General features: G+C 41.3%; 1 protein-coding gene across 9 annotated transcripts in view; it reads right to left on the reverse strand.

The window, feature by feature from the left end:
* Positions 1-24,708, reverse strand: part of EYA1 (EYA transcriptional coactivator and phosphatase 1) — a 303,573-nt gene extending 278,865 nt beyond the window's left edge. For 3 of the 9 annotated variants that reach the window (XM_037058700.1, XM_037058696.1, XM_037058697.1), the window contains exons 1-2: positions 24,038-24,334; positions 13,218-13,322 (exon numbers count right to left, since the gene is read on the reverse strand). In XM_037058700.1, the coding sequence (XP_036914595.1) occupies positions 13,218-13,250 (33 nt within the window). In that variant the 5' untranslated portion in view covers positions 13,251-13,322; positions 24,038-24,334. Of the gene's footprint in view, positions 1-13,217; positions 13,323-24,037; positions 24,336-24,401 lie in introns of those variants that run through there. The other 6 variants (XM_037058699.1, XM_037058694.1, XM_037058703.1 and 3 more) reach the window with 4 other exon arrangements.
* Between the last annotated feature and the right edge of the window lie 2,191 nt (positions 24,709-26,899).

Here is a 26,899-nt window from a genome sequence, read left to right on the forward strand (position 1 = left end):
TCAGTGGACTGAGCACCAGTCTGCAAACCAAACGGTTGCCTGTTCAAATCCCAGTCAGGGCACATGCCTGGGTTGCGGGCCAGGTCCTCAGTAGGAGGCACATGAGAAGCAACCACACATTGATGTTTCTCTCCCTATCTCCCTCCCTTCCCCTCTGTCTAAAAATAAATAAATGAAATCTTAAAAATAAAGAACTGTTATCGATTTAACAAATACACCATGTTTGGAGAATTTAGCTATCAATACAAACAACTTTTTTGGAAATAACTTTACAAGACTCTTTGATAATATCTTGATCAACTTAATATGCAATATATGTATTTTATTTTTCAGCAAAACATATATCATCTTAAAACTATAGTTCTAATTAAACTATAGGGGTATACACTTTCTTTTTTTACATTTACAAATTCCTTTAATATTATATACTATCTTTTCTCAATTTTTAGGGTAGGTAAGAACATGATAAGATTTTGGGGCCTGGTCTTCCAAAGTAATATCAAGATTTATTCAACTCTTACTAGCAGTATACGTGGGAGCCACTAACTTCAACTGAAATTGTAGTAGATCACCTTTGTCCCACGAAGTTAAGGCAACCTTCAGAGGGGCTCCAGTGTGCTGAGGAGTGAGGAGTTCACCACTCACTCTCATGGCACGCGCGTGCAAATCAGCCCAATGACTTCTCTTGCTGTCATGGCTGACAGTTCTGTGAACTATAGTCCTCATTTAATATCGCAAATAGATCACATGTTCACTTGAAGTTTTTGTTGGCTATATTGTTTCAAGATGGCAGCCTGACCCAGTTTAAATTGAAAATATAGAAATATCACTATTTAAACAAACAAACAAACAGTCTACTAGGAAAAAAATAAAATAAAATAAAATGTGGAAGTATAAGGTATGTTGATTTTGTTTGAAATCAGTCACCGTATTTAAATGATTATTTCAGGGCAAACAGAAAGGTAACTGTTTTTTTAAAAGATAACACACTAGTTGCTTATGTTAAAATGCAGATTTGATTTTGTTAGTCCATAGTAAATAATGAGTATAGATTTTTTTCCAATAATTTGGAACCTGAGCAAACCACTAATTTGAATGTCTAATGTGAACTTCTTACCAAAATGAACTTTAATAAAAGTCAGCTCTATGGATGCAATTATTTATATGCTGCTTGGGTTTCACCTCACCGCCAACAGTTTCTTATTTTGAGAACACAAGTAGTTAAATGCAGGCGTAGCTAACCAATTATAAACATTTCACAGGGAACATAATTGCACATGCCCAAATGCAAAATACTCTTGAACTCATTTTTAAAGCTACCCAGGTTACCAGATGGGGCCAAGTAAATGTACGGAAACTTGAATAGACAACTTACTAAAAAATCACTAAGGTAAGCAGTGAAAGTAAAAAAAGTAAAATGTGTTTTTGGTAATTTTGCCTTATTCTAAGAAAATCTGTCTCTTTATGTAAATGAAAATTAGATCGGGAATTTTTTTAAAAAATTGATAGTGATCTAGCTCTTAAATGACATTTTTAGATAGTAATGTGGCATTTTTTATCTTTATAAATATACGAGTACTGTAACTGGTGTTAAGGTTATTGTTTGATTACGCTCAAAGCATGATGTTTTATTGTTAAAGACATCCCAGATGGGCACACTTTGAACGAAATACAGCACTGTCAGTAAAGAAAGGAATCATGTATCAATGATTTTTGATACAATAAAATTTTGAGAATTTTTAAACATCAAAATAAATTACCATATGTTGTGGAATTCCTGAAAATAATTCTAATTTAACATATAATTGAATTAAAAATGAGTAGAGTGAACAAACAGTTGTCCACTTTATTATTTGACAGTCCAATATTTATTTTCTCCTGCATCCCTGCACATTATACATATTGTATTTCAATTAAAAAAATGAAATAAATTTAGTAACTTAATAAAGACTGTTTTGTCCTTTACCTCTTACAAAAAGAGAGGAAAAATTGTTAAAGAAGACACTAAGTTATTTTTTTAAGTAGCACCTGGAAGAACACACAGGCATTCACTGTTTCTGAAGGTGCACTTTTGATAAACACATAATGTGTATGTGTATTGCTATGTGGCTTAATAAAACTATTCACGTTCTCCTTTTGGTCCTCACAATGATGCTGAGGCACGCAGCACTGAAATAGGATCCCCATGTTAGGGATGAGGATACTGGCTCAGAAATGATCAGAGACTTGCACGCATTCAGGCAGCAGGTGAGCCAGGCCTCCGACACAAGCCTTCAGCTGCACCCCCCAAGCCCATGCTCCCTCCTGTACCCTCACGGTATCTGCTGACTTCAACTTATAAGAACACAAGCTCGGTTACTGTTTTATTAATACAACACCAGAGTATATGTTCATAGCATAACATGAATTAAACTTTTAAAAATTATTAGAATGTTGGTCCTATCTATGTTAATTTTGGATTTGGGAGACCTTTCAAAAAAATTTCAAGACTTCCTTTGATGTGTAAACGGTAATTGAGCTAGTTTAACTTTGTAGAGCAGTTCGCAAAACTTCCGTAATGAATACAGTTTATTTGCGAAAAGCATATGAAAATTTGGTATACGACTGCCAGCTTATTTTGCCCACCTACTTTCACGCATGTAAAATTAGTCTATATTTTCTTTGGTAATCCTATTTTCATAAAAGGACGTGTGAAGTAAACCTTATCCTCTGCTGGAACTATCAGAAATTTCCCACTAGTGGAGGTCCTCTTCATGAGGTTTCACAGCAGAAGTGTGTATTTTCAGCATACCTCTACCTTCATGAAAGCGTACCTGGCAGGTAAACAGCTCTGAGTGTGACTCTAGGCCCTTTCCAAAGGCGCATGCCTCCCTGGGGCCACGGAGGAGATCACTGCCAAAGTAACATATGCGAAGATTTCTCTCTGCTTGTACTTCTGCTGCTCCAGGAAATTGTGTTCACTCATCATTCATTCATTCATTCATTCATTCAACCAAAATGTTTTTTCATATCTATGTTGTGCAAAATAAAGAGGGCTGAGTGTCAGGGGAGGGTGGTTGTTCCCCTCTCATGCTCTCTGCCCTGAAACAGCTCACAGTCTAGAAGGCAAACAGATTTGTCAATACGTGTGAACAATGCAAAATGGTATAAAATATATGCTACTTAGCAGTTTACAGCACTTACTGTATGAAGATGAAAGACATCTGCTTGGGGGAGAGGAGATAAAGATGAATAAATTGACACCTGAATGTACTCAGTGTGCGAAAGAGAGAGAAACCCCCAGTGATGGACTATATGAATGTGGTATAAAATGAGTTCTATCATCTATATTTGTATAATTACATGTTATATAGTTATATTAAACAGGGGTGTCCAACCTGCAGCCCATGGGCCGCATGCAGCCCAGGGTGGCTATGAAGGGGGCCCAACACAAAATGGTAAATTTACTTTAAAGATTATGAGATTCTTTCGTGAATACATATCACGATGTATTTAATGTATGGCCCGAGACAACTCTTCTTCTCCCAGTGTGGTGCAAAAATGCCAAAGGTTGGACATCCCTGATTCTGTGAGATATGGAATATCCATTTATATAATTGGTTACATTAATTATCAAGCTTCAAGTCTTCTGTTCAAAATACTAAGTAAAAATAATTTTAATGCAAAAAAAATCAACAAGATCACTGTATTAGTTATCTAATACTATGTAACAAATTACCCCAAACTGAGCATCTTCCAATAGCAGACATGTATCATCTCGCAGAATTTTTTCAGGGTTAGAAACCTGGTTGCAGTTTACTTAGGTGCTGTTAGTCGTTAGGGGCTCTCATGAGAAGGCCCCTTGGCTGTCGGCTGGAGCAGCAACCTCTGACAGCGAGACTGAGGTTGGAGGACCAGCTCTCAAAGTTCCCTTCCTGGTCACAAGGGCCTCTCCACAAGGCTGCCTGAGCGTCCTCACAACACGGCAGCCTGCTTCCCCCAGAGTGACTGATTCACACTAGCTTTTAGGACCTAATGTCTGCAGTGACATACCACAGTTTCTGCTTTTTTTCCCTGCTTATTAGAAGTGAGTGAGTCACTAAGCCCAGACTACACCCAAAGGGAGGGGACAGCATCCAGGAATCCCAGCTCTTAAAGCAAGGACTATTAAAGAACTTGTCAACATGTTTTGAAATCACAACACGTACTGGAATGGTATACGAAATGTAGACATGATCTTTATTCATATTTCAAGCACCTTTTTAAATGAATCATAGGAATGTTTATATAAATAAAATTACACATGAATCAAAATGTGGGCATCACAGAGCCAATCTAAAGCCATACTATGAGCTCTGCAAACAATAATATCCACTGGCTGAGGGATGAAGAAGGTTGCCAGAGAACGAGACCAGGAGACCTTGGAAAGGTAGAGAGGCACCATACTGGGCCCAAGTGCAGTCCTGGAACTGCCAGACTGGGTCGCCAGACTGCGTACTTTGTGGGTTCCCACCGATGCTCGGCCTCCATGACGGGTCCTCCTGCCCATCCCTTGGGGACCCCCCCACATATTTATTTTGTGGTGTATATACTTCATTAACTTTGATTATCTAGTACAATATGAACACTAACGGAATCATGTTTTGTTAGAACTAGAAGAGATCTCCTCAGTTCTTCATTTTACAAAAGAACAAAATGAAGCGCAGGGGGAGGAAATAAGTCGGATTGAAGACAACAGAGCTGAACTGATGGGAGCGAAAGGGGGAAGCTTGAAGGGGTGACGGGAGAGCAGTGCAAAGACCCCCAAGTGGAGGAGAGATCAGGTGGTGGGCCACCTACAGTGCACCTACCTTTTCCTGTGGGTCTGCTCTAAGGCAGCTTCCACGCCACCACTGAGGACTTGAGACGTACCATAGAATCTTGTATCATGCAAAGCCTAAAGTACTTACTACCTGTTTCTTTACAGAAAATGCTTATTATATTATCACTATATTGAAGTGCCTCTCTTACTCTAGCTCATACTTCTGGTGATTACCATCATTGCTAACAGAACTGTAAACCAGGAAAGTTTTTTTTTTCTTTAAAGTATTTAAGTTGTCTTTCTTACCTGCAAATATCAAAACAAAACAAAAAATTCCGAAGTCGGAACATTTTCCTCAGAGAGATCCATGTTCCATCACTGCTAACTGGTCATGTATCTCCAGTCCCGATGCCCGCCGTGACTTGAGCTCTCAGACCCCTGCACATTTAAAGTGCCAGAGCAGAGGCAGGCCACAGCCAGCAAGTCTGAATGGTTAAAGACCCTCTTTCCTTTCTTTCTAGCACCTGCCACGAGCAATTTTCATCCCTGTCACACTCCATGTGTTCGGTGCCTATGGCCCAAGTGAGCTGTACCAGGACATATGATTCCGGCCAGCTCTGATAAACAAATGCTTACGGAGTGCATATAAAGGGCTTGACATGGCGTTGGGCCCTGGAAATATAAACAAGTCACTGTCCTGGCTCTGGGACAATTTTCCTGTCTAGGTTTTATTCTTTACCCAAAATACCTAACTGCTAATTCCACTGATGCCCAATTTGAACTTTGACAGCCAGTCTCCTCCAAACCCTCAGATCACATTCCGACTTTTCAGTGTGCCCAAACCAGCCCTGCCTGTTCAGAGGCAGACTTTGCCTCATTCCTTCCATCATGGTCTGACAGCCCCAGTCATGATCTCATATTAACCCTGTGACCATACTCACACTACAACTACAATGAGAGATAGTACCTCACTGCCTTAGTCTAAGCAATTTTAAATAACAACGGTGTTTCTTTTTAAGCACTTGCTATATGTGTGCCTGGCACCTTGGATGTTAGTAACAATAGCAAATGCTTAAGACAGCACTTGCTGTGTGTCAGGCACCATTCAAAGTCCTCTCACTTGTATAACCTCACTCAGTCTTCACAACAACCCCGTGATGATGGGGTTATTAGTATCATCCTGTTACAGATGAGGAAGGTGGCCCAAGGGAGGCATGCAGGTGTGCCCAGCTTCCTGCAACTAGTGGGTGTCGCAGCTCACATCTCAGCCCGAGGTGTCAGGCTCCAGAAACGACTGTTATTCACCAGATGTCTTTCATACATTATTTTTTTTTAATTTATTTTTTTAATGTTTTTTTGTGTGTGTATGTGTATAGTTTACATAAATGGTATTGTGTTATGGATCCCATTGTGTTTCTTTCTTTTTTTTTTTTAAGATTTTATTTATTTATATATCTTTAGAGGGGAAGGAGAGAGGGAGAGAAACATCAATGTATGGTTGCCTTTTGTGCGTCCCCTGCTGGTAGTTAGCCTGCAAGGAACTGGTCTGCAACCCAGGCATCTGCCCTGGCTGGGAATCGAACCGCGATCATCTGGTTCGCAGGCCCGTGCTCAATCCACTGAGCTACGCCAGCCAGGGCCCATACATTATTTTTAATCATACAATCATGCAAGGAAGGTATTAGCATCCCCACCTTCCAAATGAGGAAGAACTGAGGCTGAGAAAGGTCGAGGTGCAGACCAGGTGCCCAGCAGAGACTGAAGCACATACATCTGACTCTCAATGTACTGCCTTGTCTGAGAGGGTGCCCCATGGGCTGGGCACCAGTGGCTGCATGAACTGCTTTGCAGTCTACAAAGTCTACTTCGGCAGATCATATCTGACGCCTTCATTATAGAGACCTATAATATAGATATTATTATTTCTATTTATAAAAGCAATATCGAGGCTCAGATTTTGCCATAAGCTTCCCAAGTCCCCATAATTAGTAAGCTGTGACTCACACCCTCGATTCTGCTTCCATGCCAGGGCTTTCTTCACTGCACCCACCTGTCTTTCCTTTTTCAAGTTAGTGTCTATTTGCTATGTACCCATCCCAAGCAGCTTGGCTCCAGTGTGAGGCTTTACTGCCCAGTCCTGAAAATGCAAAGCAGCTCTGCTTTCAGACAAATCAAGGGAGAGAAGGAAAAAAGTATATTAGGGATACAGTCTATAACCTGTAGTTAAACAAGGACCTTAAGTCATCAGGAAAGAAGTATATATAAACATTGTTAGATATGTCAGTGAAAATGATTAGAATGCGGGTGATGACACATCAAGAGCTAAATCTTTCCACCTGTAAGATAAAGAAACAAGACTAGAGCTGTGCTTTCAAATTGCTGCCTCTATTAGCACAGCCTGGGGTTTCTTAAAGGGCCCTGGTAGGCACCTATTGGGTGGTCTGCCAAGCCCCTCCTCTGGGAACTGCCTTGTTTCTGTGGCTCCCTGTTCCACCAGCCACAGAGTCCTGACCCAAGCGGGACCTGTCCTGGTCCTTCCTGCTGCGTGGTAGATGGCCCAGGAACACAGTCAGCAGCCAGCACTATGCCAGGGGGTGTAGAAAAAGCCAGTCTGCAGTCAAAAAGAGGACTGAAAACATTACAGAGAAATATAGAAAGAAAACTGCCTGAATTCCCTGCATACTGTTTTTTCTTAAGACTTGCCTCTTGCTTGCTTAAGTCAGCTCCTGGTGAGTCCCAGTACTTGCAACCAAATGAACTAAAATTATTCAAGGGAAATGGGATGGGTAGGCAAATAGATAAGGTTTTAGGCCTTCATTCTTATTAGAGGCTTTATTATGGGTTGAATTGTATCCCTCTCCACAAGAAATATGTTGAAGTCCTGATCCCCGGGATCTGAATATGACCTTATTTGAAAGCAGTGTTTGCAAATGTAATCAGGACGAGGTCTCTAGGTTGTACCCTAATCCAAAATAACTAGTGCCCTTATAAAAAAAGAAGAGTCTACAGCCATACCACCCTGAATGCGCCCCATCTCATCTGATAAAAAAAGGAGAAGAGGCAGACATACAGGGGAGAAGGCCACGTGACAAGATCGGTGGAGATAGAAGTGCTGGGGCGTTTAGCCCTGGCATGCTGGGACTATTCGCAGACCCCCCCCCCCCCGCCCCCGGAAGATAAGACGCAAGGAAGGGTTGCCCTGCAGGTTTCTCCCTAGTTTACGGAAGGTTGTTCAAGCAGCCTACAGAAACTAATGCAGGCTTCCAATAAGATGCTTCTGCTTTAAAAGGAAGGAAGGAAAGGAGGAAGGAAGGAAGGAAGGAAGGAAGGGAAAAAGGAAGGGAGGGAGGGAGGGAAGAAGGAAGGAAAATGAATAAACCACTGGATTCTGTAATTTTAAATTTAAGTTATCTAAAAGTATCATTTATATAGAACATCTCATTCATGATAAAGCTTAAAAAATTAAATCCTGATTTAATTTATAATTACTGATAATTACCAGTTAATATGATATTTTATATGCATATATACACACACACACACATACATGTGTGTACATGTATCTCAGACTTGTATAACTACTTTTAGTACCTTCTGCTAAACAGTGTGCTTCTCTCTATTAATAAAATAAATATTTAAGTCTTCCATTTTGGCTAAAAGTCTCTTTTCACTTTTAGACTCTCCAAGTACAGGAATAAGAAACACACATATTTCATTTGATGGTTTTCTTGCAAAAGCCAGCATTTCAGCAAAAGCCACTGTTAGCATTTCAAATTTACCGTAATTTAAAGGAGATGCAAGAGGCAGTTTTAAGAATGTGATGGAGCTCTACACATAACTACTCTAACATACCCATGCCTAAGATTTTTGTAATAAAAGTAAATTAACTATCACTTATAATTTCATGCTCCTTTTCGAGCAGGGGTGTCAAACTCATCTTTACCGGGGGCCACTTCAGCCTCACAGTCGCCTTCAAAGGACTGAATGTAATTTTAGGACTGTAGACATGTAACTACTCCTGAACTAGGGGCAAGGAGCTCAGTGTAGCCGCCAGGCAGAAACAAGATGCTGGGCCAGATAAAACAAGGTGGGCGCTGATTTGGCCCGTGCGCCTCGTGTTTGCCACCCGTGTTCTGGAGTCTCAGAAAAACCTGATTTTCCCCACAGCTGACAACATCATAACTGAACATTAGTCGTGTTGGTACGTGTGATACCTAGCACAGGTAGAATGGTTGCATTCTAAAATGTTTACTGTAGACTTGCAGGAGACCAGGTAATTTTTCATTTGCAACTACAAGTACTTTGGAGTTACATTGTGCTTTTCAATATTCGAAGAACTTCAAAATACATGATTTCGCTTGACCTACACAATTGTAATTTTAAATAAGAAAAGGTAAAGAGCATTTTCTCTGCGTTATAGTAAAGGGGACTGATGCTTAGAAATCTGTCCCAGGTCATTTAATTAGCAAAAGTTAAAATTAGGTCCTCTGACTTCGAATTTAAAATGTAATTTTCAAGAAACCAGACTGCCCAGCCAATTCAAACAAAAGATTCAATTTTTTTACATGGTGGATTTTTAGCTGCAAGCTTTATAGCCTCAAGAAGAAGTATAGTGATTTAGTTTTTAATTCACTTTCTTTTAAGAAGATTGTAGATACTTTTCTTATCTTGACATAATGTCCTTCTAGAAACCCTCAGAAACTAAGGAATAGAAAGATGCAGCCATATCTTGACTGTCTGAAGTTGGTGTTCTGAAGTTGTTCAGGCCGGAGAGGGCCAGCCAGGGCTCCGCTGAGAGTGGTGTAAGATCCTCAGAGGGAAGCTCCTCAAGAGGAGACAGAAGAGTGGCCAGAATTATGACAGAAATGCTGTAAAGCCCCATAAATCTCCCCATCTCCTTTTTGTCCTCATGAGGTGAATTGAGGAATGGACAAAACCCACAAAACCATGAGCTACTTCTTCCTACAGGTAGAGAACACACCAGCAGCATTCCAGAATAAAAAAGGTGGGACTTCTGATTTCCCACCTTCGCCCAGTGCTGTGGCTACTCAGGATCAAAATGAGCAACTACTTCGCCTCTGCCCATGGTCCTTTGTCACATGATAGACACATCCCCAAAGCCCTGGTGGAGTCAACAGGCTACATGACAGAATACTGTGCCTTGTGATGTTCAAATAATCCATCTTTTTCCTCCCTCATGTGTCACGAGCCACTTCAAAAGTTTCAACTTCGAATGTCAAGATTAAGAGTGAACACACCTTGTTCAAGGGATTCCCACACTACGCCCCCTCGCCAGGCACTGAAATGCTGAGGGAGCTTGTCTGGGCCTCTCCCATACGAGACCCTCTGGGCATCCAGCTGTTGTGGCCTAAACAGGAAGAAGTGAGGAGGCTCCACTGACTCCTCTCCGTTCCCACCCCATACACTTCTATTTATGGAGTAGAGAAAGAACCATGTAAAGCTAAGAAAGAATCATTGTTTACAAAGGCAACAGAGATTCATAATACTACACCGATAATTGCACATGTAGAACAATGCAGAGATGTTTTATTAACTAATTTGTATGCAAAAACCTTTCAAAGAGTTGCTTTGTTTTTTAAAATACTGTCTCTTATGAGGAAACTGAAGGTCCTCCTCCTATTGGGAATATGCTCTGTGAGGCAGAATGGAGGAAAGTAAAATTATAAAACAGCGCTAGGCCCTGGCTAGTGTAGCTCAGTGGACTGAGTACGGACTGTGAACAGAAGGGTCGCTGGTTCCATTCCCAGTCAGGGCACGTGCCTGGGTTGTGGGCCAGGCCCCCAGTGCGGGCCATGTGAGTGGTAATCACACACTGATGTTGCTCTCCTTCGCTTTCTCCTTCCCTTCCCTTCTCTCTAAAAATAAATAAATAAAATACTATAAGAAACAAAACATTGGATTTCAAGCTCCTCATCTTACATATGAAGAAATTGAGGTTCCCAGACAAGTGCTTAGAAAATATTTAATATCATTTAAAAAGAATGTATGCGGTGCAGTACTATTCACCAATAAAGATGAACAACGAATGTGCATGTAACACTATAGACAGGTCCCACAGACACACCGCTACCTGAAAAGGCAGAAATAAAAGAGACAAAACCGATCAAAGGTAAAAACTGCTGGAACAGTGTTTGTCTCAGGGGCGGCGGGGGGTGCAGTTGGAGAGGTACTGAGTAAGAAGGGACCTGTGAACTTGCTGGGGCCATGGCAATTCTACTTGTGATAGATATTGTCAAAATGATACAGTTAAGGTTAGTACCTTCCTATGTATGTGAATTTCATCTAAAAAATACTGTGAAAAAAAACTAATCTTTCAGTGATGGTGAGGGGAGATGCGGGGTAGGACAAAATGAGGATGGGGTACCACACACTCTTGTGTTCATTCTGAATAGGGTGGAGACTTTTTTAATAAAAAGATTTGAGGTGCCCCGTGGGACTCCAAGGTGTCTCCTGTCATGTGGAAAGGGGGGAAAAAAGGCTTTGAAAGATGAACATGAAGAGCAAGGGGAAGTTCAGTTCACGTTTGGAAATACAAGTACTTCTGGTACTATTCCAGGTCTCCTTTCGATTCTTTATTTTCCTAAGTTATCTTAATGTTTTCTTCTAAGTTCTAGGTCCTCTTCCCATCTTGAACCTGTTTCCCCAACATGCTAAGAAATGGAGGAAACCTGAGAGCCTGCGTCAGCGAGCCTCAGGAGCCCACCCAAGGCCCCGTGCAGGGCTCCTGCGTGCCTCCGTGGTCAGCAGGCAGGAACCAGCCAAATCGCCAGGAAGCTGCTCCAATGCCACAGTGTTCGCCCTTGAGAAACAGCCCTCCCCCGTCTTGTACTTCTGAGACAGCCAGATATCTTTCCAGAAGAGAACTGCTTCCATCTTTACATAACAAAACAAAACCTCAAATCTGCATAATGAAATTGCCCACCAAACACATCTTTTTGTTACAATAGGCAAAAAGAAACTAATCATTATATTCTTCACCTATTGGTTCATTTCATTCTCAAATCTTAGTTAATGCCTTAGTTCTTAAATTAGAATTTGCATAACATAAACTATCAAGGGAAATACTATCAGCAACCTTTATTTACAGATTCTGCTAAATGTGCTAGGGACCCTCCAGCACTCGGACCTGCGTCACTCCAAGTAGCAGAGTCACATGAAAGGGGGAGGTCAGGAGTAGTCATCAGTGCGTTTATTTTTCATTTATTTTATATGCACTACAAAAGCATTTTTAACATGATAATAAAATCAAATACCCCAGGCCCTAACAGAAACTTAAAAGAACAAGCAAACAAATTAAACAGATTAAGTTAAGGGTGCTTTTCCTGGTCAGGATAAAAGCTAGGCTCTACAGAACAATCTGGAAGTGTTTGTGTGAATCACCTCACAAAGATGACTGAGGAGATCCATAAAATACCCTCTGTAATTGCATCCAGTATGACTGCAAAGTACTTTGATAGCACCTGACCCTTCGTTATTAAAATCCTTCTCCATTAGCAGTTCCCGCTTATTGTATCACACCAATAGGTCTTGTAAGACATGCATTTACAGGAACCACAACAGCATCACTAAAGATCACACTTTGGGACTGTAATAATTCTATTGTGAACAAAGCTGAGCTATGAAACCACAGGTCTGAGAGCATCACAATTGATCAAAGAACTCAAAAGGCAAAGTTGCACATGCTCCCCCAAATATCGTATGGAAATTTCCCAAGGGAACAGCTTTCACTTACTGAAAGGTGCTTTTCTAAAATTCATATCCATGGACTTACTCGAGTTCTGAATAACGCAAAGGTTATTTGTAAAATTACCTCTGACTGGGAATATTTGTTTATAAGGCAAAGGGAGCTCTCTTTCTTCGTGGTAGGAACCTGAGGAAAATTCTTGAACTGTTTCTCTTCTGCTCACGAGATAAACCAACCACAGAAACCTTCAGAGACCCAGGGTTCTCCTTAATTTGAAGCCAATTCTAGAGTTCATCAAACTGTGAGACTAGCACACTAAACACAGATTTGAAAGATACACACACACGCACACATATGTATTATAAAACAAATACACATAAAACCATTCACACTTAGATATTAATTTCAAGTTTTATGAGACAAATATATGTTTTCCCTAAGGCAAAGAAAAATGTAAGCCTTAAAATGACATTATGCTTTTGGTGTAATTAAGTAATACTAAACGTTGGCTTTTTCCTCTAGAACTCCATTGTTGATAACTGAAACCTCTAAAAAGATGTCAAGTAGGTTTGACTGAGGAAATAAAGTACTGCTTAATTCATAACTTAAAATCATTAAAAATTAGTACAGAGCTTTTGAGGAATTTCTAGACACTCAGGTTACAACAAAAATAGCCATTACGATTTTAAAAGTAATAAGTCTTTCCTTAAGACTGACACACTGTTTACTTACAGACGGTCCATTTATCCCCCGGGGGTCTTCCATTGAAGACTTCTTCTGAATTATAGATGGGCTATTAGCTACACACTTCTTCAAAGGGTTCCAACACCCCTGCACCTGTGGGGAAGAGAGCACCAAGGAGCCGCATTAATTGTGTGGCATGAAATTAAGAGTTGATCTTTTTCCATCTGCAGCTTTCCCCTTCCTAGGATGTATACACAAGTCAAGGATGCTTACCTTCACCGCACAAATCTTTAAAATAAATATTATGGGCTCACTGTTTATCACAATTTACATGAGCCAAATGTGGCCAAATGATAGCTCAGTGTGTCTGCTGTCAGCAGCTGGAGCCCAAGGAAGAAACAGAACAGGCAGGCCAGCTAGAGAGCTTTCCACACACATTATTTTTGAGCCAACAGTGTAAGAGCTTTCTTTTTTTTTTTTGTTTTGAATTCAGTTTCTCCACACTATCTATCAATGTCAATTGTACCACAATGCAAAGAGGAAATACTAACAAAGAAATATGACTGTAGTCTGAGCGAGGATAAAAGAGAAAAACCTCCAGTCGAGTGTTTTACCCTCAGGGCAAGGATATTGCTATGCTATTTCTTAGCAAGTTTACATTAGGTCACATTTTCACGGCTGATCAAGTCTGAACCATCAGAAACTCCGTACCTTCAAGAAGTATGGGGTCTGGGGATACTTGAAGACATAGACAGACAATAAATATAGTGTTTTGAAATATATTCTGCATTTCGCTATCTTCCTAAAACAGAATATAGCCATCTAGCTCCCCATTCTCATTTCCTTTCAAAATTAATTTGCATGCTCCAGTTTCAGTGAGGATTCCAAAAGAGACTTTCAGGTTTGCTAACTTGGGCTTGGCAATTAAGAAGTTATTCTACATGGCTCACATCAACTCCAATGATGTACAGGTAATTTCCTTAAACGGATATGATCTCTCTATCACCCCACATAGAATTGCAGAATAGAGGACACGTGGTAGTTTGCCTTTCGTATCACTTTTTGTAAAAGTATTTGAAACCCCTGTAGTCAAAGTCAAGTTGCCTGAACTCAGGTTCGGGCTCAGCCACCAACTAACTGAACGGCCGCAAGCAAACTGTTTGGACTCTTTGTGCCTCAGTTTTATGTCTGCAAATTGGAATATTTCTACTGGATTATATCCTACAGGTGCACATTTTAGATTTGTAATGTCACGAATGTGTGTATTGAAATACATCATTTTGGGGGAAAGTATTTCAGGGTTGGATCATTTGGGATGTAACTTTGAAATTCTAAACCAATTCTCATTTGTGGTTGTTTTGCTCACAATTTTCAGTGCTGGAAAACATATGGCTTATCCTCTAGTCAGCACAAAGGCGATGCTTTTCGGACAATATGAGACTCATGAATAACTAGACCCCTAAAATTTGGAGACTCTTAGGGAATTTTAACAAGATACTATTTTATAATTTCAGGTTAGGAGTAAATAAAAAGCATGTGAATATATGTATATCTGCTAAAATGAGAAAAAACAATATAGCACTCTATTTTGAATTACGCACAATTTCAAAACTGAATCTTGAAATCCACTAGCATTGCTTTGAGAAGATTCCTTGTGTAATTTGGGTAGAGATATTACAGGAACTAGACATTTTTTCATTGCTTGAGTGAGTCTCTGGAGGCACATTAACTTTTCCAGGCGATAAGGTGGCATTTTAAAATAATGATAATAATCCTGCCTTACATTGGTAAAATGCTTCACAGCTTACAAAGTGTTTTCACATAAATTGCCCACAGTGCACCTATATGTGGTGAGACAAAGTCCAGTCTCATTCCTCACAGAAGGGAGCAGGCCTGAGACAAAGGCCCCTCTGATTTCCCCTAAATTCCCATCTTCTCTATACCTGTCCTGAGAACATGTTTCAATCAAAATCTGTATATTTGATATTCCAGGATTATTTCCCATGTGTTTCTTTTCCATATTTCCACATTGAACTTACTGAACAGTTTAAGGTATTAAGAATGGTCAAGTTACATGAGCATGAAAGGTATTTCATTTGTAATTTTATTTCTTCTGAAGATGAAACTCTTCTGTACTAAATACTGTGTTTGTTATTGTTTCCTGGGCTAAAAAGAAAAGACCGAGATCATTGAGAAGTCGAAAGAGTCAGCATTCATCTGCTTCAGGTAGACGCCTCCACTAAGAAGGACGCCTACTCGAAAATCAAAAAATCACAGAGAGCCATGGACTTTATTTACAAACCCTCCACTGCTTGCTAAATCAGCCTAGTTGCTTCCAGATTTCTACATGTCAATCCAAACCATGAAATCTATGCCATGACTGAGTCTACTGATATTTACCAGCCTGGCTCTGGTAAACCCTTAATTCCCTCGCTGGACTTGATCTCTCATGGTTTATAAATAAGCCGGCCCCCATTATAGCACTTATCTAATGGAATGTAATTATTTCTCTACCTGTCTCCCCCACCAGACTGTAGCTCCATGAGGACTAGGACCATGCCTTGCCTTCTCGTTCTGGTCACATATGGCGCTCATTAAATATTTGAATGAATGAATGAATGTTATTGATACATGGCAATTTTTGAAGACTTGGAAATGCTGAAGTAGAATTAGGCAGACAGTTAAATGATGATGCTATCATTTAATCAACTTAAAAAATATGCTTCAAATTTGGGGTCCTAAAAATTTGTTTCAAGTACCCTAAGAAATAGGCTTAAGCAAAAATAGATTATTTGATTCATATCTATATATCTACCTACTTACCTACCTACCTATTACACACAGGGAATAGTTGTTCATAAAACTATATAGATCTACCTATACATAAATGCATAGAGAGTCCTTAGAATTATATTTCATAGGGGCTTTAAGCCAAGGATAGTTCCTAAAAAGCATAAAAGAATATCCAAGGAAGCTAACCAAGTTATTAGATAGGAAAGGGAGGTGTACACTGATAGAAGGATCGGTGGGATGAAATCTGTGTGTGGAACCCTGTCTGATGTGGCTCAGTGGATTGAACACTGGCCTGCTAACTGAAAGGTCACTGGTTCAATTTCTGGTCAGGGAACATGTCTGTCTTACAGGCTAGGTCCCTGGTTGGGGGCATGCAAGAGGCAACCAGTTGATGTTTCTCTCCTCTCTTTTTCCTTCTCTTCCCCTCTCTCTAAAAATAAATAAATAAAAATCTATTTTAAAAATTTGGGGAGATCTGTGGAGCAGTAGAGGCAGATGCCTTGGTAGCAGAAGCAACCCTACCAGACAGGGTACCAGGAGTCTGGTGGTGGTGACGTATTCACATGTCCATCCCCAGAACTCACCCTTGTCAAACACAGGCTTGGTTCAATCGCCCACATGTGCATTTTCTCCAAAAAGCAAATCCTTGGTTTGCCCACTCCTGACTTAACTATTATAGTACACTCTTGGAATCATACACAATGGAAGGCTACCCTTTTACTAGCCACTGAAGTGTAAGGTTCCCTAATAAAGAGACAAGGGACTAAGAGATGTCTTGGGGCTCTGCTGGCCAAGTTCAACGTTCTGGAGCCAGTTATTGACTCAAAGGAAGAAAAGATCAACTGAACAAAATGATGAGAAAGAGCAGCATAGCTCAGCATATGTCGAAATACAACCCAACTCTCCATATTCACTAGCTGCATGAAAATACCCAAAGACACTCGCCAAGGGTACACAGTAGTAAGCAGCCCCTTCCAAGGCCACTGCCACCCACAGGTGACAGGATGGGGTCACCCACAGCTTGAGTTGGTGAAGCCCTTGACTTGCATTATCAGCCCCAGGACAGATGCTAATCTAGGCGTCTAGGTTCTGCTCAGCACCAGGCAGCTGGCTGGACAGACAGTGGGAGGCCTCCTGGGCAAGGAGGTGCTGGCCGGTTTGAGTAGGTCTGTTCAGTGCCTGAGGGAACTGTACATTCTTCAGTCCCAACCCCCTGGACTTGATGAAACACCACTGAAAAGCTAACTTTGTTGGGTGAAGTTACCCAACACAGGAAAAATAGAAGCCTTAGAAATGTCCTGTATATTGGCCAGTCTTGGAGGAGTGGGGTAGAAAGGGGCTGCACGGATGGGACTGGAGAGCATCATGCCAAGTGAAATAAGCCAGACAGTGAAAGACATATACCGTATGACCTCACCTATAAGTGGAACCTAATGAACAAAACAAACAAGCTAGCAAAATGAAATTAGTATATGCATACTAGCAAATAGAGAACGGCAAATAAGTATTAGATTTATACATTGATAAGATAGAAAGCATCAAACTGAGACCATTTCAGAGGAAACTGGGCTCCTGGGGATGACATTATACCTATAGAATTTAGTGATGCTGATATTTTATACCCTTTTGTAATCAATAAACCTATTAATTTTTAAAATACAGAATTATTTTAAATACAGAAACAGTAATACATGTGGAACAAAACATCCATTCGGTGCTGCCTTGTTATTAAAAAAAAAAAAGTACTCAGGAGCTCTGAACCTAAAGTTTTCTAGGTTCATTAAAGTCCATAATCAGCCCTGGCTGGTGTGGCTCAGTGGATTGAGTCCCAGCCTGTGATCCAAGGGGTCACTGGTTCGATTCCCAGTCAGGGCATATGCCTGGGTTGCAGGCCAGGTCCACAGTAGGGGGTGCATAAGAGGCAACCACACATTGATGTTTCTCTTCCTGTTTTTCTTCCCCACTTCCCCTCTCTCTAAAAATAAACAAAATCTTTTCAAAACTCCATAATCACTCCTCACGGACACTTCCTCTTCTTTCCTACCCATCTCTAAAGCCAGGCAGTTGATTAACAAAAGCAGCATCACCTCACAGGTAAAGATTATCTTCCTTTCACTTTAGTTTTAGCTCATCACAAACATTCTGGCTATTGTCACACCTAAAGACTGGGGAAAGAGAAGTTAGAATAAATGTGTAAGCCACAGAGGCAGGAAGTGAATAGAGAAAGGGTCTAGACCAGCAGGCTCTTGGGACAGACTTTCTAGGTTGAAGAAAAATAATGTAGGGGTGGAAGTAGGGACTACTATAACCGGAGAGAAAATAGTATTTAAAAAGTTTGTGTACATCATATATATTGTAATTTTTCCTGCTGGTTTTGAAAAATGGGTTACATTTTCAATGACACATAAATCATCTCTAATGAACCAGAGACCCATCAGACACTGTTAATAACTTGTGGCTCCTTGGATGAAAGAGTATTTTCATTACAACACACCGTCACTTTAATCTTTGCCTTCTCACCAAGTGTTGAGTTTTCTAACATTCCTGAGGAGCAGAAGGAAACTAGTGGTGGAACACTGCTTTATGAAAAGAAAAGGGCTATTCTTAAGTGTGTCCCCAGAAGACTACAACTACAGATTGAATAAACATATCAAATCAAGGGATCTTTAAGAAAATTTACAAACAGAAGTCTGCAGTGAAATGAACCATTGGATAAATCACCTTCTGAGGCTTACTCAACTAGTCCATGGCCCCAGAAGCCGCAGCATTCTTGTCTGACTGTCACCTTTGCTTTGCTTTTCTCACCCACCGAAAAAATTGGGTTATGTGAAGGAAAACAGAGTGGGCATACTCAGGTGAGTCAGACTCAGAAACCAGATCCTCACTGCTCTTTCAGATGGTCAAGGGACACATCCCAACCACCGAAGTCATTAATGAAAAACAAGTTTAGCTTTTCATCGGTGAAAGAAGTCTTCCACAGCTGGAGATGGAGCTCCTATAGAAATAAATGTCTACACCACTTTGCTTTGATAGCTTTGCCACTGACATACAGGTACTGCTATTTAAAAATTCTAAGTAGGAAGCCTGTCTATTCTTTATAAAACTTATTTTTAAAAAAAATATTTTATTTATTTGTTTTTAGAGAGAGGAGAAGGGAAGGAGAAAGTGGGAGAGAAACATCAATGTGCGGCCGCCTCCCATACATCCCCCCTACTGGGAACCCAGCCCACAACCCAGGCATGTTCCCCGAATGGGAATCGAACCGGCGCCCCCCTGCTTCACAGGCCCACGCTCAATCCACTGAGCCACACCAGCCAGGGCTATAAAACTTCTACATGAATATGACCAGAGTTCTGCTTTTACCTACCGTATGTGACTTCCTTTTAACCAGATAAAGAATGGTAGGCACAGGGCAATCAAAGGAGCTGATACTAACTAGGGAAATGGTAACATGTATTTATTCAGTAACTATAGTTGAATTCAGTCGATATTTTCGAGTGTTAGACCTATGTATTATTTTAATGTACCACTTACTATACAAACAACATTTTTAAAAACTTAAATATACCATAATCCCATCAATTCAACTTGTCTGCATACATGTATAATTTTACATGGCTAGAATCATTGTGACTCTTCGTGCTTGTGTCTTTCTGGTTTCTCCTAACATTGTGCCATAAGCATTTTATAGTGTGTGCATTTATCATTTTTCATGCCCATGTAATATTCCATCAGGAACCATTCCTATGGAGTAGGAATGGGGGCATGTGGGGTTTTGCCATTCTTTCAACATACCATAGAATACTTCATCTTCATTCATCGATTTTTTTTCATTATTTCTTAAAGATAAGTTCCAAAGAGTATAATTAAAGGATTAAAATGCATGAAAGTTGAAAATAGCAGTATTCAAGTGAGATCAAATTCTCTTTTTCTGGTTTCCCTTACATATAACACGGATCCTACTAGAAGGATGAGACACAGAAGTTGTATTTTAAAAATACTCAAGTGAAGCTGTTACAAAGGAGCCTGTAATCTTGACAGTGTTCATGAATCTCCCTGTGTTACCAGATTTTTGTATTCCTGGTAAGCTTCTCAGTACTAAAACCCATGGCTGGACATTTGAAAGCCTTAACTGGATTATTGGTGGGGACAATCACGGTGTGGATAAAAGTATGCATGGCTATCATACACTTGCTCTTTCTTCCACTCACTGTTGCTCTTTAAATGAAATCTGCTCTCATGGACTCAAGAAGGAAAATCAAACAGCGCTCTAGTGAACATGGGATCGTGCACACCCACGATGAATTTGAGGAACAGTCATGTGCTGTTGCTTGAGAACCACTCTGTATCTTGATGGTAGTGGATTCACAGGTCTACGTAACTGTCAAAATTCCATGAACTATACATTTAATAATTTTTTTTTCAAATGTGCCACAACTTCATATTCCCTCAGCTGTCAACCCCCTTTTTTCCAGTACAGTCAAGAAAGCAACGAACTGTGTTACCAGTGACTGCCTTCTTCAGTGGAAATAACATTCCTTGCCAACCCACTACCAAAATCAAATACTATGTTCATCCACCAACACCCCTGGTGACATTCAGTCCTGCTTAAGTAGATGATATGGGTTCAACAACTAATAATGTTCCTTTTAGGTGTAAGTGAAGAAAAGCCTAAAAACACTCTTGCTGTACTTGAACAATTAAAATTTTAAAAATTTAAAAAAACAAAAACCCTCTTGCTGTAAGAGATAAGGATTAGATAATATATAATGTTCTTTAATATTAAGATTTAATTGGCATGTTGATAATTGATATAATCTTAAAGGCTTTATTTTGAAGGACTTCAATCAGAATGGTGCATGGTGGTTTGGTTTTCAGTAATACCCTGGTCAAGTTAAAAAAGTCCCTAGTCTGTGCCTAGCCAGCCCATAGTAAGTTCAGCTGTCAAGAATTTTAAAAAAGCAGCTTCATTTATAAAAATAAGGTGAAGACATATTTCTCAGATTCTTATGCCACTTCTTTTTCTTTTTCTGTTAAAATTCAAAGGCAATTTTAACCATGGATGTGGACGCAAGCCTTCAATGTCCAGCTCAATGGTAACATATTCATTGGACAGGGGATCTAAGATCCTCAATAGACCTCAGAATTAACGCATAGTTCACGAGCCAGTGTAGAAGGTCCTAGAGAATAAGTACTGCCCTGCTCTGCTCCAACACTGCTCACTCCCTCGCCCTTGACAATCACGACCAACATTGAGCAAAGCAATTTCATTTCCTGGATGCTGACTTTTACGTTTACTTGCCTCTTGACCAGAGTGAGGATTACTTGATGAAACAAGACTGTAAGTCTGCGGGCTCCAAGGCCAAAACAGAAAATACAGTCATGGAGAAAGCATTAAGCTGTCAGAAAAGAGGCACTGAGTCAGAGTTTCTTTGAATTTCACTCTTTCCTTAAAATCAAAGGTCAACTTACACTAGTGCAAAACTAGAAAAGTTGAAGACCTCTGCCTCCTTTCAGCTCAATGGGAGAACTCCTGTCTCATTCAGTGCAATGAGACAGGAACATACAGGGCATGGGATGCTGTGATGGGACCACAGTAGGAAGTTAGAGAATCTAAATCTCCAAAGCAGGAATCACCCAAAACATCTTCGCCAAACAGCCAGCCTGCTTTTGCATGAATACCTGCGGGCACAGCCATAGGCCATCTTGGCAAGCCACTTGGTCCACAGCTGCGAGGTCGGACCTTTAGGAGGCTGAAATAGACCCATCTTCCGCAGGTTCATTGTTTTCTCCTGCACCAACACAAATGTAAGTCAATGTGCTCCTGTACAAAATTGTCCTTGAAACATTTAACATTATGGTGCTATCCCCTAAGGACTCTCCTTTGTGGACCCAAACATCTTTTGAAAACTTTCTTATGCCCTCCACAGGACATGACTGCTGGTCAGCAGCCTCTGGATCCAAACGCCACCAGCAGTTACTGAGCTCAGGGACACTCAAACTCTTCTGCCAATGACCTGTTTTCAAGTCATAATCCCTCTGTTCTATGTTGGTGGAATGGATTTATCCCTGTGAAATTCTCATTTTGTTAGTTTCTGCCTGTCAGTCAAGCACACTCAGATTTTCTTTGACTGGTTCTGTAAACAATGACTGAGTCATCCAGCTTTCTGTAATACACCAACCTAGAATCCATTAGTTAACTTTCCTCTTTCAAGTCACTGCCATGAATGACAAATAGGAGGAAGTTAAAAGTAAAGCTAGTCCTGATGACTCAAAGGGTAGAGAAAAGGACTACTGAAGATCCAGTGTGAGACTAGGGACTGAACTTGGTAATGCTGGGATTTACCAACTATGTAATCCTGGTAAAATTAACAAACTTCTCTGAGCCTATTTCTTCACCTATTCAATGACATTAATACAATCTAATAGAATAGAGGTGATTGAAAATATGTCCCTCACATAGTACATGTTCAATAAATGTATGTCAAGCATATGATGACAATTTTGTGAAGGATGAAATGTTATGAAACTATAATGCAATATGCTTCATTGTCTCTAGTCGTTACATCCAAAATTATCATGAAAGTCAATTGCTCAGGGACACTTTTAGAAGCTGCATTTCAGGTTACTGCAAAAAAATTTAGTAAAACAATATTCTTATTATGCTGCTCCCTCTTTTAATTTCCTCTTGACTTTTTTAGGCTAAATAATCCCTCTAATAGATTTTTTATTGTTCCTATTTTGTAATTTATCTTAACGAGCACTTTCCCAGCCTTCTCTCCACATGTTCCAAATTGCAAAACTTAGATCTTACTCTCTTCCAACTAGAGAGCAAGTCTGATTTGGTCTCTTTTGGTCTGACAGGCAAGCCCCTTTTCCATCTGGCTCTAGCTACCATCTCTGCACATCCGCCCTACGTCCCAAGTCTCTCCAGCTCACCTGCAACCATGGCAGCCTACTTCCAGAGGCCCCTGGTGCCAACTACATGGAGCCTGGAGGATGCATCTTCCAGCCAGACACCTCCATAGCCTCCAGGCCCATCCAGTCCTCTTCTCCAGCCAATCTTGCACACCTGTGTTTTTTCCCCATCAGAGCACTAGTCACATAAGGTCACAATTGCCCACCGGACTGCTTCTTCAGGGCGGAAAGCATCTGTACCCATATAACAAGATGCTTGATGCATGGCCTGTTGTGTGTTCCCAGTGTTGGCTGAGTGAACAGCTCAGAGCTAGAGACACAGGACAGTTAGGGCACTAGGGTCTCTGGACAGGCTGGAAGAAAGCCTTCCTCACACGGACATTCTGCTGTCATGTTTCCCCTGCACGTCTCACTCACAGCTGGGATCCTCTGTGCTGAGTAGACACTTGGTAGTGATTCTTTTAAATTTCAATTCACCTTTCTTGAAAGGGCTGAGTCCTTCCCCCACTTGAATTTTTTCAAGAAGTCTTGAGCTTTATGAGATAATTTACCTAGCTAGCATTAGTGAGTCTGACTACCAGAATGAAAAAGGTGAGTGGGTCTTAGTGAACAAAGAGACAACAATAAAAATTGTTTCCACCCTATGCAGTATTCCCAACGCTCCCAAACCCACCAGAGGTAAAGCAAAGGTCCTGTCTATATATTTTTTATTGTTTCCCTAGTTATTCATAGAAATAACAATGCCTCGCCAAATTATCTGCTACTTCTTTTAACTGGCCTCTTTGATTTGGACCAACGGACCCACTTTACCAAAGGAAGAAACTCTGGGGCTAGAAAGCGCTTAAGATAAATGACTGCTTGCCCCTGCTGCTCCTTAAACGGCTCCCAGTAGTGGGGATTCCCATGCAAGCACACATCTAAGACAGCAATCACAACAACAAATAAGGTCACGATGACCTCCCCCTCGTTCCCCCGACGTCCCAATCAGTCAACAACTCCCCGAAGGGAAACAAACTGGCCCCCAACACATCCCTCCACGTGCAGCGCCCTAAGGCTGCCAGGCCAGGGGACGCCCCTCAGTGTGTCACCGCAGCTGGCCCCGACATGGTCCCATTATTGCGCACACCCACAGCGCCCATCCAGGTGGCTTCGCGTACCTGGCGGCGGTGCCCACCAGAGCAGGCGGCCTCGGAGGCGCAGGCGGACTGGGGTGCGAGAGGGCGCGATCACTCCGAAGTCGGGGCGCGGCAGCAGCGCCCCCTCCACTGCCGCCCAGGCTCCCTGCCGCCCTCCTGCCCCGGGTGGGGCTGCGGCGTCAGCAGCCTGGGCTCTCGGCCCTGCCTCGGAGCCAAAGGGTCAGATTTAGTTTCACAACAAAGTCTCCTCGTCACCGCAACCCAACTGGAGGCCAAAGCCGGCAGGCTGCCGGGGTAGGGCGAGAGAGCTCGGCAGGGACGGAGGTGGCAAGAGAGCGCGCCAGGGGAGGGTGGCCGGCGACAGGGGCCGGGCAGTAGGACTTACGGGTGTCCCAACTCTGGAGGCGCCGGGCTGAGGAACCGGTTCTTCCAAAAACAAATGGAAAATGGGTAACGGCCAGGGCAGCGCTAAGAGGGGGTCTGTCTCGGTGTTTAGGGCAAAAACTGCCCTTGCTTCCAGAAATTCGAGCCAGCGGTGGCTTTTCTCTTTTCTTCTTAAATGCGTCTGTGTCTCCGGGTTGAGGGGCGCCCTTCGTGTGCCTCTGAGAGCACAGCGACACCAGGGCGGGCACTGTCGACCAGAGCCTTCTTCCCAGGACCCCCTTCCCGGGCCCCCAGCCTTTCCCCGAGCCCCTCCGCGCGGAGCTGAGCTCGGCTGGCTGCCCAGGCCTTACAGGGTGACCAGGACTCCTGGGCCCTTGCAGTGTTTAAACTGAAGAGGCGCGTGGTGGGCTTGCTCTGCCAACTAGGACGAGCTGGGTGTGCATGAGGTGGACCTGAAGCAAAGGGTGGGTGGAGTGACAGGGTGATTTTTTTTTTCAGTTGCGGTGGAAAATATAAAGGAATAAGCAACCATTCTGAAATTAATTAAAACAACTGGGATTCAGATCTTTTTATGAGTGGTCTAAAAGCTATATAATCTAACTTCTTATCTTTAGGGAAACCGAGGCAAAGAGCAATAAGGGAATTGCCCCAAATCATGTGGGGAAACCTGGACTAAAGGTCCTGTATACTTTCCACTACTTTCCCCATTTCTTTGCATCCGGGAAACCCTTTGGGAGGGTAGGGGGAGTTTCTGTAACCCCCAAGTCCCTCTGCATCTGACTTAATGGGGTCTAGAGAGAATCTTGATTCAGCCTGGAAAGTATTTCAGCACTGGATGAAGCATCCATTTCAGGGCAGTAATCTGAGCTGCCCCTTCTTCGGGGAACTTCCTCTTACTTGATTTAGGGAATCCAATCACAAGCAGTGAAAGATATGCAAATACCTTGATGACTTGCTCTTACAAGGACTCCAGGCTTCTGGGTGAGCATTCAAATGTTTGCACTAGTCTGTCCCTCTCAAATGAAATCCTTTCCCCACCCCTAGTCAATTATTCACATCAAATGAAATCATGTAAGCAAAAGGGCCCAAGAAAGCAAAAAGCACGCGTGAATATGGGTTTTATCCTACACACTCTTTCAAAATTGTTCAGATTCACACGCTTTACTGTTTTTTCTATCAGCCATCAGGTATCTGTTGATTCGTACTAGATGCCATGAAGTTAGAGTCAGGACAATGAGACCTAATCCTTCACCTTCAAAGACCACAGTTTATAGATTTGGAGATAAAACCCATGCACCAGACATAGTCAGAAATCTACATAAAGACTGATGTTTTATCCTAAACTGTTGGATGTTTATACCTATTCAGACCCTGCAAGTTTTCAGAATAGACCATATATATCCTGTGAAGAGGACTTCTTGTAAAAGTCAATGCATTGACAAATTCTCTTAACCCAACAAGATTGCATTATTGAGTCCAAATAGAAATAGTAACCAAATTAGCCAGTTGATGAGGATGGCTTAGCCTTCTTCGATCCACTGCTTATCCTTTCTACCCATTCACAAATACGAAACAATTTACAAACCCACAGTCTCTTAAAGTATATGTGATCAAAATTTTTACTTAAGGAGGGAGCAACAACAACCCCAAACTACCAAATATGTGTCTACTAAGAACACCAAAGGCAAAGGAAGTTTCTCTTGTCAAAAATTACAGGCATGGTATTTATTTGAAAATCATATTTTAAAAGGGGAAGGGTTTGCAGGAACAAGTATAAAGAACACATGGACAATAACAAGGGGGGGTGGAAATGGGAGGGAGGTGAGGAGGGCTGGAGGGGTGGGCTGGGATGGGGGTAAAAGGCAGAAAACTGTACTTTAACAATTGAAATTTTTAAAAAATATTTTAAGTCAATTTTTATAATTCAGAAATAACTTACAATCTAATTTTTTTTATGTATTAATACAAGGAGTCTTTTGATCCTTGATCCTGGTATTTCCTTTAAAAATATGTAAAACATCTTTCAACCCAAATATCCAGAATAAAAAATAAAAGAAATTTTATTTATTTAACTTCTCAAAACATCTATTCAGATGGCCGTTGGATAAAAATTTAAATTTTGAATCAGTTTCTGAATTTGAAGGGGTGGAAAATTTATTTCATTATCGGTCTTTCAGAAATGCCATCAGTTTAAAATATTGGCAGTACTAGGTTCAGAAGATAGAGTCATACTCAAATTTTTTTGTGAAGAAAAACTGTTATTTGGGTGAAGTACATTTATTTTAGCATGGTATACAAATTCACCATATTCTCCAAAACAGGAGTAGCAGGAGCCAGCTTGTGAAGTATAATGTATCCCAGACACTTGCTGGAATAAGCAATGTTCTTGAGCCCCTCAGATGCCCAGCCAGTGGGGAGTTGTTGACTACTTGAGGTTTTTACACATCTCTCAGCCAAATCAGAAATCTAAGTCCCAAATCAGTCACAGGCACACAGGGT

The sequence above is a fragment of the Sturnira hondurensis genome, unplaced genomic scaffold (assembly GCF_014824575.4).
Source record: "Sturnira hondurensis isolate 20B ecotype Veracruz unplaced genomic scaffold, ASM1482457v3 Scaffold0010128, whole genome shotgun sequence".
Classification (NCBI taxonomy): Eukaryota; Metazoa; Chordata; class Mammalia; order Chiroptera; family Phyllostomidae; genus Sturnira; species Sturnira hondurensis.